General features: G+C 38.5%; 1 protein-coding gene across 1 annotated transcript in view; it reads right to left on the bottom strand.

Moving 5' to 3' along the window:
* Positions 1-13,289, bottom strand: part of PPFIA2 (PTPRF interacting protein alpha 2) — a 295,048-nt gene that overhangs the window by 53,733 nt on the left and 228,026 nt on the right. Inside the window, exons 15-20 of the mRNA XM_063133830.1 lie at positions 11,104-11,195; positions 7,972-8,107; positions 6,417-6,637; positions 5,733-5,970; positions 4,446-4,475; positions 2,353-2,483 (exon numbers count right to left, since the gene is read on the bottom strand). Coding sequence (XP_062989900.1) covers positions 2,353-2,483; positions 4,446-4,475; positions 5,733-5,970; positions 6,417-6,637; positions 7,972-8,107; positions 11,104-11,195 — 848 coding nt within the window. The remainder of the gene's footprint in view (positions 1-2,352; positions 2,484-4,445; positions 4,476-5,732; positions 5,971-6,416; positions 6,638-7,971; positions 8,108-11,103; positions 11,196-13,289) is intronic.

Below are 13,289 nucleotides of genomic sequence, written 5' to 3'. Positions count from 1 at the left end.
CTTTGGAGGTCAGCTGCCATCATTGACAAAAGGTTTTTAAAAATCTATAGCTTATAGAATCATAGAATAGTAGAGTTGGAAGGGGCCTCTAAGGCCATTGAGTCCAGCTCCCTGCTCAATGCAGGAATCCACCCTAAAGTATCCCTGACATATGGTTGTCCAGCTTCTTGGAGGACTTTCTACGAAATACCATAGTTGTGGAATTCTTTGTAAACCATCCAGAGATATAATGTATTTAATCATTATCATCATCATCATCATCATCATCATCATCATCATCATCTCCTTAAGCACTAGTTAGTATCTATGCTATATACCTTTTGACACCAGCTACAGACTCTGTTTCAGCAGGCCTTTGGGTAATGGTTGCTTGATGTCTATCTCCATTTTTAAAATGATGATGATGATGATGATGATGATGATGATGATGATGATGATGATGATTGTGTTGGTGACCCACCCAGAGATCAGTTGTGATGAGGGGCAGGATATACATTTTATAAATAAACGCATAACATTTCCAAAGAGAATGTTTGCAAATTATGGACTTTGGTCAAGCCGATTCCCATCATGAAGCAAAATACATTGTGTGCTGTTAGCAAATATGACAAGCTACGCAGAAGTGGCATCTACACCCTACATGGCAGTGATTTTGAAGTGACTTACAGCATAAGAAACCAAGCTCCAGTAAATGCCTACTCTGCATATTCTGAACAATGTGCAAGAAGAACCATATCTAGAGGATGACCTTAATAATAAAAAAAGGCTATTCTGACCGAAACGGTCTAGAATTCAGGAATAATGGGTTCTAAAAGGTTGCTAGTGCTATCAAAAATTGCAGCCCTTCACAGGTCTCCCTACACACTCAGATTTGTCATATCTGTAGCTTGATCAATTTCATCATTTCCAAGCACCAGAACTCTTTTTTGTTAATTTAGAGAGAGGAAGCTCACAGCAAGGTAGTAAAAACAAAAAACAAAAACCTATCTTGCTCAATCGTGATTATCTAAAGGGGCCATTAAATGGAAGACAAGGCATCCAAATCATACTGGAGTTCAAGAGGACAAGTTGTAAGAGTTAATTCACACTGGAGTGATGTATAAATTGGTACATATTAAGAGACAATTACCCTCAGAGGGCTACTTTTGCACCATATTGAAGGACGGGCTGGGATTCATGGTTTATGACAAAATTGAAGATCAGTCCCAAATATTGCCCACATTTGGAATTGTGATTTCTACTATTTGTGGCATACATACATTTAAAAAAGTTTAAATGTATGTAAGCTATTAAAGCAATTGATCATGGTGCATCCCATAATATGTGATTCTGTACCAAGCTTTAAAAATAATACTGAAGTGAAATTAGAATTATTGCACAGACCTTTTCAAGTGACATATTCATTGATTCTGGGCACTTGACACCTGCAACACATTGACCTAGTTTGCACATAACACTAACCCATGGTTATTTAACCCATGGAGTGTTGAATTCTGAGTTGTCATGATGTGTGAATGTGGCCATGCTAAAAAACCATGTGTGTTAACCACAAATAATTTAGAAAGAGAACCCATGGTTTGTTGTTGTGTTGTGAACTTTGGGTTGTTTAAACCATAGGCTGTCATTATCTGTGAACCCAGAACTGTGAGTTTGTTGTTGTTGTTGTTATTATAGCCTGATGATGATGATGATGATGATGATGATGATTATAATTATTATATCCCACCTTTTCCCCAGTACTGGGAGTCAAGGTGGGTTGTTTCACCGGGCTACAGAAGTGGTAGGCAAGGTGGTAAAAAAATGTCATTTCTACAGCTCTGCAAAGGCATCAGGGATACAGGGAAAGAGGAGATGAAAGAGGAAGACAACAAAAACCCAGGGATTGAGAAAACAAGCCACAGTTTGTTTGACCATCTGCCAGACAAACTCAGTGTAGGCCAACAAACCATAGGTTAACATTGGATTAAATAAACCATGGGTTAGGATTATGTACACAAACAGGTCATTATGTCAATTCTTTGTGTTAATTCCTTCTACAAACAGGTGACCAAGAACTACCTCCATAAAAACTACTGTTTTACAAAACCCCTGTGGTAGTCAGTAACTCATGCTCACTGCTTCCAGTTTGTCCTTCAGACAAGCTAGTTTTCATGGGTGAGGTCCCACCATAAAGTGATAAAATCACCTCACAGTGCAAAACTGGTCTGAATCTATTTCAAGATAACCACATATAACTAGCATAGATAGGAAGTCATGTGGAAGTTAAACTGGAAGTTATATGAATGTGTTTCCTTTTCAAATACACACCATATGAAAGTTATGAGTTAGTAACTCAATCAATCAGCTTCCTACCTTCTGGCATCATTGTGGTATGAAGAAGGTAGAGTATGAGTCATTCTAATAGCTCTAGGCGTTGGAGGAGGGGAGGTTTCACATTTTATTGTAGCTTTGTCTTCATGTCCATCTTCTTCAACTACTGCGATCTACAAATAAACAATTTCCATAAAATTCAGCTTAGAAACCAACTTTCAAAGTTGCTTGCAAGTAATAATATAAGTGTACAGCAAAGAAATGTGTTGAAGTTTATCATATTATCCCGGCAAATGTGAGGCTTACTTAAAAATAACCTCCTATTCCTAGGACATGAAAGAAACAGAACAAAAGTGCTAAAAGGACTTCAGATATCACCATGGCCCTACAGAGGGCCATTCAAATCCTATTTTCCAATCTCTGACTATCAAACTAGACATGAGGATGTTAAGCATGAGACTGGCCTGTGGGAGCTTGTTTTTTATTTACCAAACAGCAAATGAGGACAGGGAGGGGGGTAATTTTAACTGGGTCCAATGGGGGATCAATCCCCTCCCCCGCACTCTGTGATTGTGATTGGAATCTTAGCTGCTAGTTAATAAACCAAGTCCAAGTATGCAAGGCTCTGGAATGGCCTGCCGGAGGAGACTCGTCAACTTAACAGTTTATCAGCATTTAAGAAAGCTATTAAGACTGATCTCTTCTGGCAGGCCTATCCAGTGTAATTTTAGAATGTTTTTAAACTGATTTTAGGATGTTTTAACAATGTATATTACATTTTAATTCAGTTTTATGTATTTATATTTACTGTTGTTCCCTACCTCAATCAGAATGGAGAGGCGGGTAAGAAATAAATTATTATTATTATTATTTTGCTTAATGTCATGTGTAGTTTGGCCTTCAGGCATCATTTGACTAATTTTGTATGACTCCAATACAAGACCAGTTGGCACGCTGGTGTTGCTCACACTCGTGCATGTTCTTATACTCCATCTTTGCAAAATGATCTCTGAACTGGCCGTTGATTTTCTATATCAATATTAATGTAAAGTCCATGTCACAGTTACTTTCCCGCTTCTTGCCCCTCAGTCCCCTCCTGACAGAGGAGCTCGTGAATAATGCAAATGTGGCTCATGCATACTGAATCCCCCCTCCAAAATTTGCATGTGGCCCTGCCCCTCTCTTGAATGCCCTGATTGGCTGCCTCTGACACCCTTTCCCCTCCCTCGTGGGAGTGACAGCTTAATGGCGTGGCTGGGCCAGGGCCTGCCTTCACGCCACACTGATTGGCCGAGCAAGTCTGTCCATCATGCCTCTGGTGGAGGGGCTGCCCTGCCTGTTTGGCGAGGAGGAAATTACTTGCTATTAAATCTGGAGCTTGCTATTAAATTTTCTGCACATCTACTCTGCTCAAGTTTCAGTTTAAAACAAAAACGAGCAAAATCAGTCTGGTAGATCTCTAGTAATACACTACAATATTCCTATATCAATATACTTTAATTTTCAAAGTATTAGCTCTGTGGAAATAACAATACAGATGTATATAAAATTGTAACAAAAGCAAAAGATAGGATTCAAATTCTGAATCACTTGAGTAGCTGGATGAGTAGTTTTTCATTAATTTCTATGTACATAAGCAAAATTACATGTCAATACATATTTAATATAGGTTTGAATTTACACTCAATACATGTTCAAATGTAGATTTAAAATCAGTAAAATTTAATAGGGTTCATTTTTCATGGCTTCTGACAGTTTCATAATATGTAATTGCTAAGATGAGGTACTGGTATACAATTTAGGTTGTTTTACGAAGTCTTAGAAGAATGACCAGCAGTAATTAACCAGTATAATGTTTAAGATCCTATTAAAACACTAATAAGAAAAGTTATGAGTCAAACTGTACTAGAGAGCAAATCTTAAAGATGGAATAAACCTGATTTATCTTAGATAAGGTTTGAGAGCTGAGATTCTTGGTTTGTCTTTTGAATGCACAATTTTTGCAAAATTACTTAAGGAAAACCTTTGAAAAAATCTGACCATGTAAGAGCCCGAAGTAACTAATTTGTGTTTTAAACAAAAAAGGGCAGAGTCCTTCACTGTAGCATTTTTTGTTTGTTTGTTTGTAAGCATACCTTTCTCCGGTGCTTCCTGAGATCACTGGGCTAGAGATGATTTAAAAAAAAAGGGTGGGGGGAGAAGTAGAATTATTATATCAATTTAGTTAAAATAAAACAATGACATATTCAGAAAACAGAAATAGATATATTTATTAGTATATCATATTGAATGCCAGTGTGGTGTAGTGGTTAGAGTGTTAGATTGGATCTGGGTGACTCAAGCCAGTCACTGACTCTCAGCCTAACCTAACTTACAGGGTTCTTATGAAGATAAAATGGAGAAGAAGAGAATTATGTATGTTGCCTTAGGCTCCTTGCAGGAAAGGTGGGATATGAATGTTATATATAACAGCTATAACTATATTTTTATTCCACACTTATTCCAAGAAGCTCAGGGTAATATACATGGTTTCCCCGCTTTTCAACCTTACAACAGCCCCGTAAGGTAGGCTAGGATGAAAGATGGTGTCTGGCCCAGTAAATCTCCCGGCTGAAGGGGGTATATGAACATCTCCCAGTCCAACCACTATACCACATTGGCTCTCTTAAATTTATATAATTTTGGTTTGAGGAATGATTTTACTGATACAAGCCACATTTTCACAAGAACCTGTTAGTGGATTTCACAATACCAGTTATAATTGTGGACCATAGTTAGAGCAAAGTAGAAATATATGAAATTTCTACCCCATCTTCTACTCACCAAAGACCCATGGTGACTGTTCTCACAATTCTCTGGACTATCTGCACTTTTTACTAGAACTACAAACTTCTGAGGGTGGAGCGACACCTTATACTTAGTTGCCCTGAAGGCTTTCTTTTCTCAGATAATTTAGCTAGCTTCAAAGTGGGGTTTTACACCTTTCCTTCCCAGATGTCTGTCTGCTCAAAATCCATCCATCTCCATATCAGCAGACATGAGATAACTAAGAAGGCCCTTTCTTAGACAAAGCGCTTAAGGAAACACATGTAATGAATAGCTTTCTAGAATGTTTAGAGGAAACAAAAATGTTTAGGAAGAGTCCTTATCTCAGCAGCTTAAGAACTGGTTCAAGTATTATTATTTTAATTATTTTTGATATCTTGTATAATAACCCTGGCAACGGGCCCAGACAAGAGCTTTACTGCATTTTGCGTTAACAGTTACAAGATTTTACCATATACAGAAACATAATAATAGGTGAATAAATAAATTAATAGGAAAAGGAAAAAGGAATGAAAAATAATCTTATTTAGCGAAGGGTTAGGGTTGGCTATTAAAATAAATGAAGCGATCAGCACAAAACTGCTACATTTTCTTACCAGTGTCATGACACCCATCCTATCCATCTCCCTGGCCGGGCTGCGGGGAGTGAGCTTAGGAGTTGAGTGTCCACTGGGAGGAGAAGAGCTTGCAAGTGATGAAGCTGTAATTGAGCCAGTAATAGATGTACCAGGATGTACCCTGGCCAGATTTAAGCCTTCTAGGCTCACACTAGCTACTCTGTTTTCTATTTCTTCGGCACGTAATTCTGTTGACTCTTTTTCCTCCTGGATTAACCTACAAAAGCAAATTTGGAGGCAACAGAAGTAAACATCCAATGTCACAAGAATGATATTCTAATGTAGGTGCTAACAGTAAATTGATTAATCTCCAACACCCCGACACAGCTTAATAAGGTGCTTTCACAAGTGACACTCAGGGCCAAAGTAAACAATGTAGGAACAAAGGAAACTGCATTATACTGACTCTGCTCAATTCACTGGAATGAACATTATGAAAATACTGGAGATCCAGTAAACTGGTGTGGCTAAGAGCCCGAGCTACAAATCAGGAAGTTCCCAATTCAAACCATACTTTTGCTATGAACTCACTAGGTGGCTGTAGGCAAGCCAATTTCTCCCAGCCTTATCATCTACACATTGGCTAATATGAGAATGATAAGACTGACCTATTTTACAACCTTGTTGAAAGGATTGTTCTGCTATTTGGTGAAGTAATAGTACCTGATTTCTTTATTGATTGCATCTAGTTGCTCCTGAAGCATCATAGCAAGGGTTTGGGCATCAGAATGTCCACTTGGTGACAGAAGGTCCATGGAGCTAAAAATTGTATCTCTATCATCATCATCAATATCAGACATTTCTGTGTCACTCTCAAATGGATGGCTGCTCAGAACTGCCATTGGTTGACTTCTGTTCCACTCATGATCTCCAAGAGATTTCACCTAATTAGAAATTGCAGAAATGCATCCTGATCAGCCTGATTCAAAATGTTAATTTTCACAGAAATAAAAAAACTGAAGAGCTGGCACTGTAAAACACTGTTCTAGTGATTAACACCTTTCGGTTTTCTCAGGCCACTTGTATAAGAGACACTTAAATCACTTTTGTTAATTTCTCATGGTTGCATCATGACATCACAATGATCTGTATTTCATGCTGTTAGAATAACGCCCCCCACAAAAAACCCCATCTAAACGTTACCCTGTGATGAAAGGCCACAGCCTGAAATGGGTTAGAGTAGCTTTCACCAACTTGGTGCCCTCCAGATGTGTTGTACTACAACTCCCATCAACCTCTGCCAGTAGAATGGCAATGATGACTGGGGGTTATGGGAATTGTAGTCCAACATATCTGGAGGGCACTGGGCTGGAGAAGCCTGGATTGTTTATTTTTTGGGATTATAAAAATGATAATTGGTGACCATGGGCAGAATCCAACAGGGCACTTATATCCCCTGCCAACTGTGTTGCAGAAGCAGTCCCTACTACTACCGCAACGGCAATTTAGTGCTTCTGGGTCAACCCCAAAATGAGCAATAATGCTCATTTATGGAAAGAGACAGGTCAGTGGAGCTCACATAAGACAGCTCCGCTGACCTGCCTCCTTCCAAAAGCAAGCATTTCCACTCATTTGGGGGCTTCCTCTCGGAAGCACTAAACCTTGTGCAAAGCTTGTGCAATCTTGCACTGCTTGTGCAATGGAATCAGTGGGACCCGCCAATTGCGGAAAGGAATTGGCAAGGCAGGAGGGAAAAGTGGGGCGTAAGCACCCTATTGGATTCTGCCCAATTATTGCACATCTTAAGACTTCTTCTGTTCATAGGAACAAGATAATGTGCATCCCAAAATTATCTGAATTTAAGAGAAATGTTTCTAAGGCTATCTGGACCTTTTTTTTTAAAAAAAAATTTTTTTCCTGAGAATTGAAAACCACACTAGAAGCCTAATCCCACCATTTTTGGTGTATAGTCAGGAAAGAGGAAGGTTCATGAGGGCCAAGGTTTCTCCTCACTTTGCCAGGCTATCACAACTGTAGCACCTCCTATGTCTCTTAAGAGTCACAAATCATCTAGACCAATCAGACTAATATGGCTAATGCATATTTTCCCATTATTGCAAAAGTACAACCTTCAGCAATACTGTTTTTACAGTGCAATTGTATACATATGTATCTCCTCAAAAGTACGTCCTATTGAGTCTGACAAGCCTTATTTCCAGATATGTGTGCTTATGAGTGCAGCCTCAGTAAGGGGGGGGGGGGAATAAAAAAGATAAACCTTTGGCTCATCTCTCCGGATTCCCATACGGCCTCTTCTAGGCCTTCGTATCACTTTAGTTGACCTGTAATCTGGTTGACTATCAACCAGTGAGCCCACAGAGTACCTCAGTTCTGCTGTTGAATCAAGATGGGGTCTGAAAAACAATTGTGGCAAATGAGTCAGAAGATACAAAAAATAAATAAATAAATAAAAATAACCAGAAAAACAAAACTGTAAAAATTAACTATTTATGAATTTTTTACAACCTGCCGAGATCTTCATCCTAAAACCTTTTTCTTCAAATAAAGAAATCTGTATGGTTGATTTTCTAAAATATCGTATGGGTAATAAAGCTTTGTGATGCATTTTAATTAAAACCGAAATACACAGTAAAACTCATAGTGAAACATATTTTTCTGAGAGTCAGTGGGATAGATTAGATACTTGAACTGGGGGGGAACAAGGCTGAAATCCTCAAATCAGCACATGAGATATTTTAGGCAAGTCTCTCTCACTCAAACATGTACATGCATGCATTCATGCACCCATACAAACATACTGAACAACTTGTGAGGAATGCTGTGAGGATTAAAATGGGAACACACCCATATAAACTAGGGCTGCTTAAGGAATTTGATCTTTGCTAATTCTGATGTGAACTGACTTGATTCACATTTCCCGGACTAATGTGCTAAGAGGATCATGAGGGCCAAATTTTGCCCCTGGGGCTTGAGGTTCCCCCCTGCTCCACTGGGCAGGAACAAAAGATAATGAAGAGTCACTTAACACAAACATATATAGAGTTATCTTCACTCACAGAGACACTTATACTCAAAATCAACCAAAATCAACCATAATACTGCCTTCATTGCCTGCCTTGCCTATGAATGTAATCTAAATGCCAGAAGCTTTCTTCCTGGAGCTCTTATTGTTAAATATGCCACTGGTTAAAGTGGTCATTTTGTTGCAAGAAAAGCTCTTGCAATGTGCCTTTTTTGGCCCATCAACTTGGAATTAAGCAACTAAACAGACCTTCTTTTGAAGTCACCCCATGAGTATTGGAAAAGTGAGATTTGTACGAGATTGATTCCAGTACAAATCCAAACAATCCCAGAAGTTGCTTCTCTTCCACGTGGTTTGAAGCACATCCACTAGGTGAAAAAAGCAGACCGGATGAGGTGATTTAGAGCAGAGAAATGAGGAGCACTTCTACACTTGAAATTTTCCCATCCTGAAGCGGCTTTTCTTTAAAACCAAGCCAAGCCAAAACAGAAATCAAACACCATCCACATCATCAGAATTCTATTAGATTTTTGGGAGGGCTAATGCAATGCAAACCTACACGCATATTGCAATGATACCCTTTCCCCACCAAACATAGGTGCTATCTACATGCATCCCTATTTAGTGACGTGCAACAAAGCACAACTAGAGTTGGAATGGAGTTACCTGTGGTTTCACCAGTCTGAGATTTTGGCTTGAAACAGCCCTTTTCATTTTATCAAGACAAAAATATTACAAATAGAATTGTGAAGGATTTTTAAACTTGAGTTAAGATCCAAAATAAGAATTTGAAATAGAAATGCTATTTATTCAAAGTAAAAGAGCAAGGATAATATGACGATATGAATATAAGCTAATTGAAAAGCTTGAAGATAGCACAAGACAGAGGCTGTGAGAGAGGTTTTCAAAGACAGCTTTTATGTACTTTTAAATATAAAGCATAAACTTTTTTCTAGCTTCCCCTAAAGGCTCTTTAAAATGCTAGTGATTCTGCTGAAAACAAAGTAGGATCTAAGTGCAGAATCACAAAATTGCAGTTAGGTACAAAACCCCTAAAAAGGTTATCTGAATAAGACTTCAAAGTAAAGGGACCTGAAATGACTGGTGTGGACTTACTTAAAAACCTCACAACTAATCTAACACTAGAACGATGATGGGTAAGCCTCACTCAGTCAGCTAGAAATTCAGGTATTCCCAGCAAATTCAAGACCATTATACCATTATGGACAGAGCAACGCTACACACGACATAGCTACCTTGTATCTGTTCTGAAATTATCACATATCAGGCATTTTCACCTAGTTTGCTTTGCCCTAGGTTCAGGCATTTCTTGTCCCAATCCCATTTATCCTGCTCTAGGGAAAACGTAAATCCTCCTCTCTAAGTACACCATGGTCCTGAGCTGAAGAGAGTAAAGAAAGCTAGCATGCATAGCTATACTGTGCTATGTGTACCTTAACAAACATTTCGTATAGATTGAAACTTAAGGTGCTTCCAGACAAAGTGTTTATCCTTCATTCACTCTGCCTCAAACCCAGAAATTTACCAGGGGGGTCCCTAGACATTGTTGTCTTAGATTTGTAATCTTCCCGTGTGTTCTCATGACTTTTCCCATTCTTCTTTTCTTACCAGAAAGTAACCCTTATAGAAGAAAAGACTGAATAGGTTTACAATGCTTTTTGTTTGGTAGTGCTGGGAGTCCTGTCTGGAAGCACCCTAGTTATCCAGTGGCTTTTGCACTTCCCAATCTGATGCAGTTCTCAGTTCAAAAGGGGTAATAAAATACTTTTAAAATGTGTATTTTGAGAGACAACATGCTCAGAAATACATATTTAGAGAGAGAGAGAGAATGAAAACATTTTAAAAGATGAAGTTAAATGTGTATTTTCATGGAGATTAATGCAGATGGGATGGGATGGATTTATAAGTTGACCGTGCAAACGTAACACATTCTGGGGGGAAAGATGGATTTATCCATCCCTATCCCTGTTACCCTTTGACCCAATAACACTCCACAGCTCTTGCATGGATAAAATATAGGGTTGTATCATGCAGAGTAGACACTGTTGGTGGATCAAATTTGCCCCCACTGCACATTTGAGGAACATGCAGGAGGCTGCAATGGGAGGGAGGAGGAGGGGAATGGAAACCAATCACTGGATGTAACCTATAATCTAGAAAGACCCCAAAGCAGAGGGTTCCCATTTACAGTTATGAGAGGAAATGAATTGTACCAAGTGTCCCGGAACATATACATATTTCCAAAGGCTGTTGGCAAAATACTGTGGATGATAAATTGTGAAGAGTGTTTTCAATGTATTATGATTAAAATACATCTAAGAATGTATATTTATTTTCTTTTGCTACCTTGACAACGTGGGATCCATTAAAGAACCTGCTCTTATTTTCAGCTGGTCAAGTTCTGCTCTCAGCTTGTCTATTTCGTCTGCCAATCTTTCCTGAAAATTAAATATATATAAAAATAAATAAATTCCAAGTTCTTGGCATCAAAGCAAAAAATTATTATAGCAGCGCTCCAAGGGGCTGAGCAGTAAATATTAATCTGGTGAAACCTATATGATTTTGATTACTTATTGACAAACATTAGTTATTAGGGAACATTGCAACAAACCAATTAATAGTTTTAAATAGTCTAAAAAAGCATGCGTATAGATATTTTTACAATATTGAAATGAGAGAATTCTGGGCAAAATACTTCTTTGTCAGGTAAATTAAAAACATTGTCCATACTGGTGATTCCAGATATAACAAAAAGAAAACTAGAAATACCCTTCCAATATTCCTGGTTCACTCAGTTTTTGCCAATTTTACAAACTTTCTCCACAGAGCTGTAGTATTAATACAAGAACAATCCAGCTAAAGTTAGTCACCACTAAGTCCCATTGAAAGTGCTGAGACTTAATTTAGTATTACTAACTTATTCCAATGGGACTGTTGCAATTAACAGGGTGTGCTTATCCTCATTTTAAAAAAACTGGTCCAGTACAGCAATTTGAATTTAGTTTTTTGACATAAAATCACTTGTCCCCAAAAACCAAGGGAGTAATGCATAATCAGGAAATGATTCTTAATTTACAACCACCACCACCACCACCACATGATTTTCATGGAGGATAAGGCTAACAATGGCTACGAGTCATGATGGCTATGTATTACCGCCAGTGTCAGAAAGGAATATGATTCTAAATACCACTTTGCTGGGGAACATGAATGGGAGAGTACTATTGGACTCATAACCTGCCAAAGGCATCTCATTGGGCATCGTGAGAACAAAATGATCAACTAGATAGGCCTTTAGTCTGATCCAGCATGGCTCTCCATAAGTTGTTATGTAGCACTCGAACTGTCAATGGAAGCAGGATCAAGACAAAGATGCATGGAACTTTATATCGTAAATCCTTAGTTCTTACATTCTACAATGTAAAATAAAGAGGGACAGTGTGGTGTCGTAGTTAGAGTGATAAGACTAGGACTGGGAAGGCCCTTGTTCAAATACCCACTCAGCCAGGAAGCTCACTGGGTGACCTTAGGCAAGTCACTCTCCCTGGGCCTATCCTACCACACAGGGTTGTTTTGAAGATAAAATGGGAGGAGCCATGTTCCTCAGAACAAAGCAAGGACATAAATGAAATAAGTAAATATCAGAAAGATCTTTGTTAACAGCAAAAAAAAACCACAAGGATGTAAGTTATTTACATTCAGTAGGTTGGATACAGAGACAGATGAGTGGAACTCTACTCAAGCAGCAGGGTCTTCTTAATGCCTCTCCCATTACAACCACTATACTCCTAAAAAAAAGCCACACCCGAACACCAAGGGACTCTCTCGGAGGTAGTGTGATAGGGAAACAGGGGCTACACCAGGATCAGGAAATCAGGAGAATTTGGCAGAGATGACTTGTGCAAGTGGAAGTGCCATTCTAGTTGTGCAAGACATCACTGGATCCAAGTCTATGTGTTCTAAAGACAACATTTTTGTCATATCCTATAAGCATATATACAATAGGATAGTTTGCGTCTGACAACAAGAATAGACAAAATGTGGGGATAAGTAGAACTGGAAGGAAGCACACTGCTTCGGGTACCATTCTTTGGAAGTGAGCATAGCTCTAAATTATTAAAATAAACAAACTAAATAACAAGGAACTCATGAGTCACGGCCAGATGTCTAATCCCATCCATTCCTACTGAAAATTTCTCTTTTTAGGAACAAAATAGCAGCCAAATTAAAATATGTATTTGTCTACAATTTCTCCCTTTCTTATTGGGTTCTTGTATCACATATTAACAGTTATTTTGCCTCTGGTCTCAGGGTTCAGCTACATTTCTTCTCAATTCTGCTCCCTCTATGTCAATTTCATTTGATAGCCAGCCAAGAAAAAAAAAGTATTAGGTAGTTAGCTGTAGTCATGTTTTCTACTGGCTTTACGGCAATACAATATTGAAAGAAAATGACATTTGTTAGAAATATTTATAATGCATTTGACTCGTTCACTAAACCAATGGTAAATGGGCCAAATTGTGCTGAGCTGC

This window comes from Elgaria multicarinata, chromosome 9, assembly GCF_023053635.1.
Source record: "Elgaria multicarinata webbii isolate HBS135686 ecotype San Diego chromosome 9, rElgMul1.1.pri, whole genome shotgun sequence".
Taxonomy (NCBI): Eukaryota; Metazoa; Chordata; class Lepidosauria; order Squamata; family Anguidae; genus Elgaria; species Elgaria multicarinata.
The sequence above is the reverse complement of the archived record's forward strand: the minus strand, read 5'-3'. Positions and strand labels throughout refer to the sequence as shown.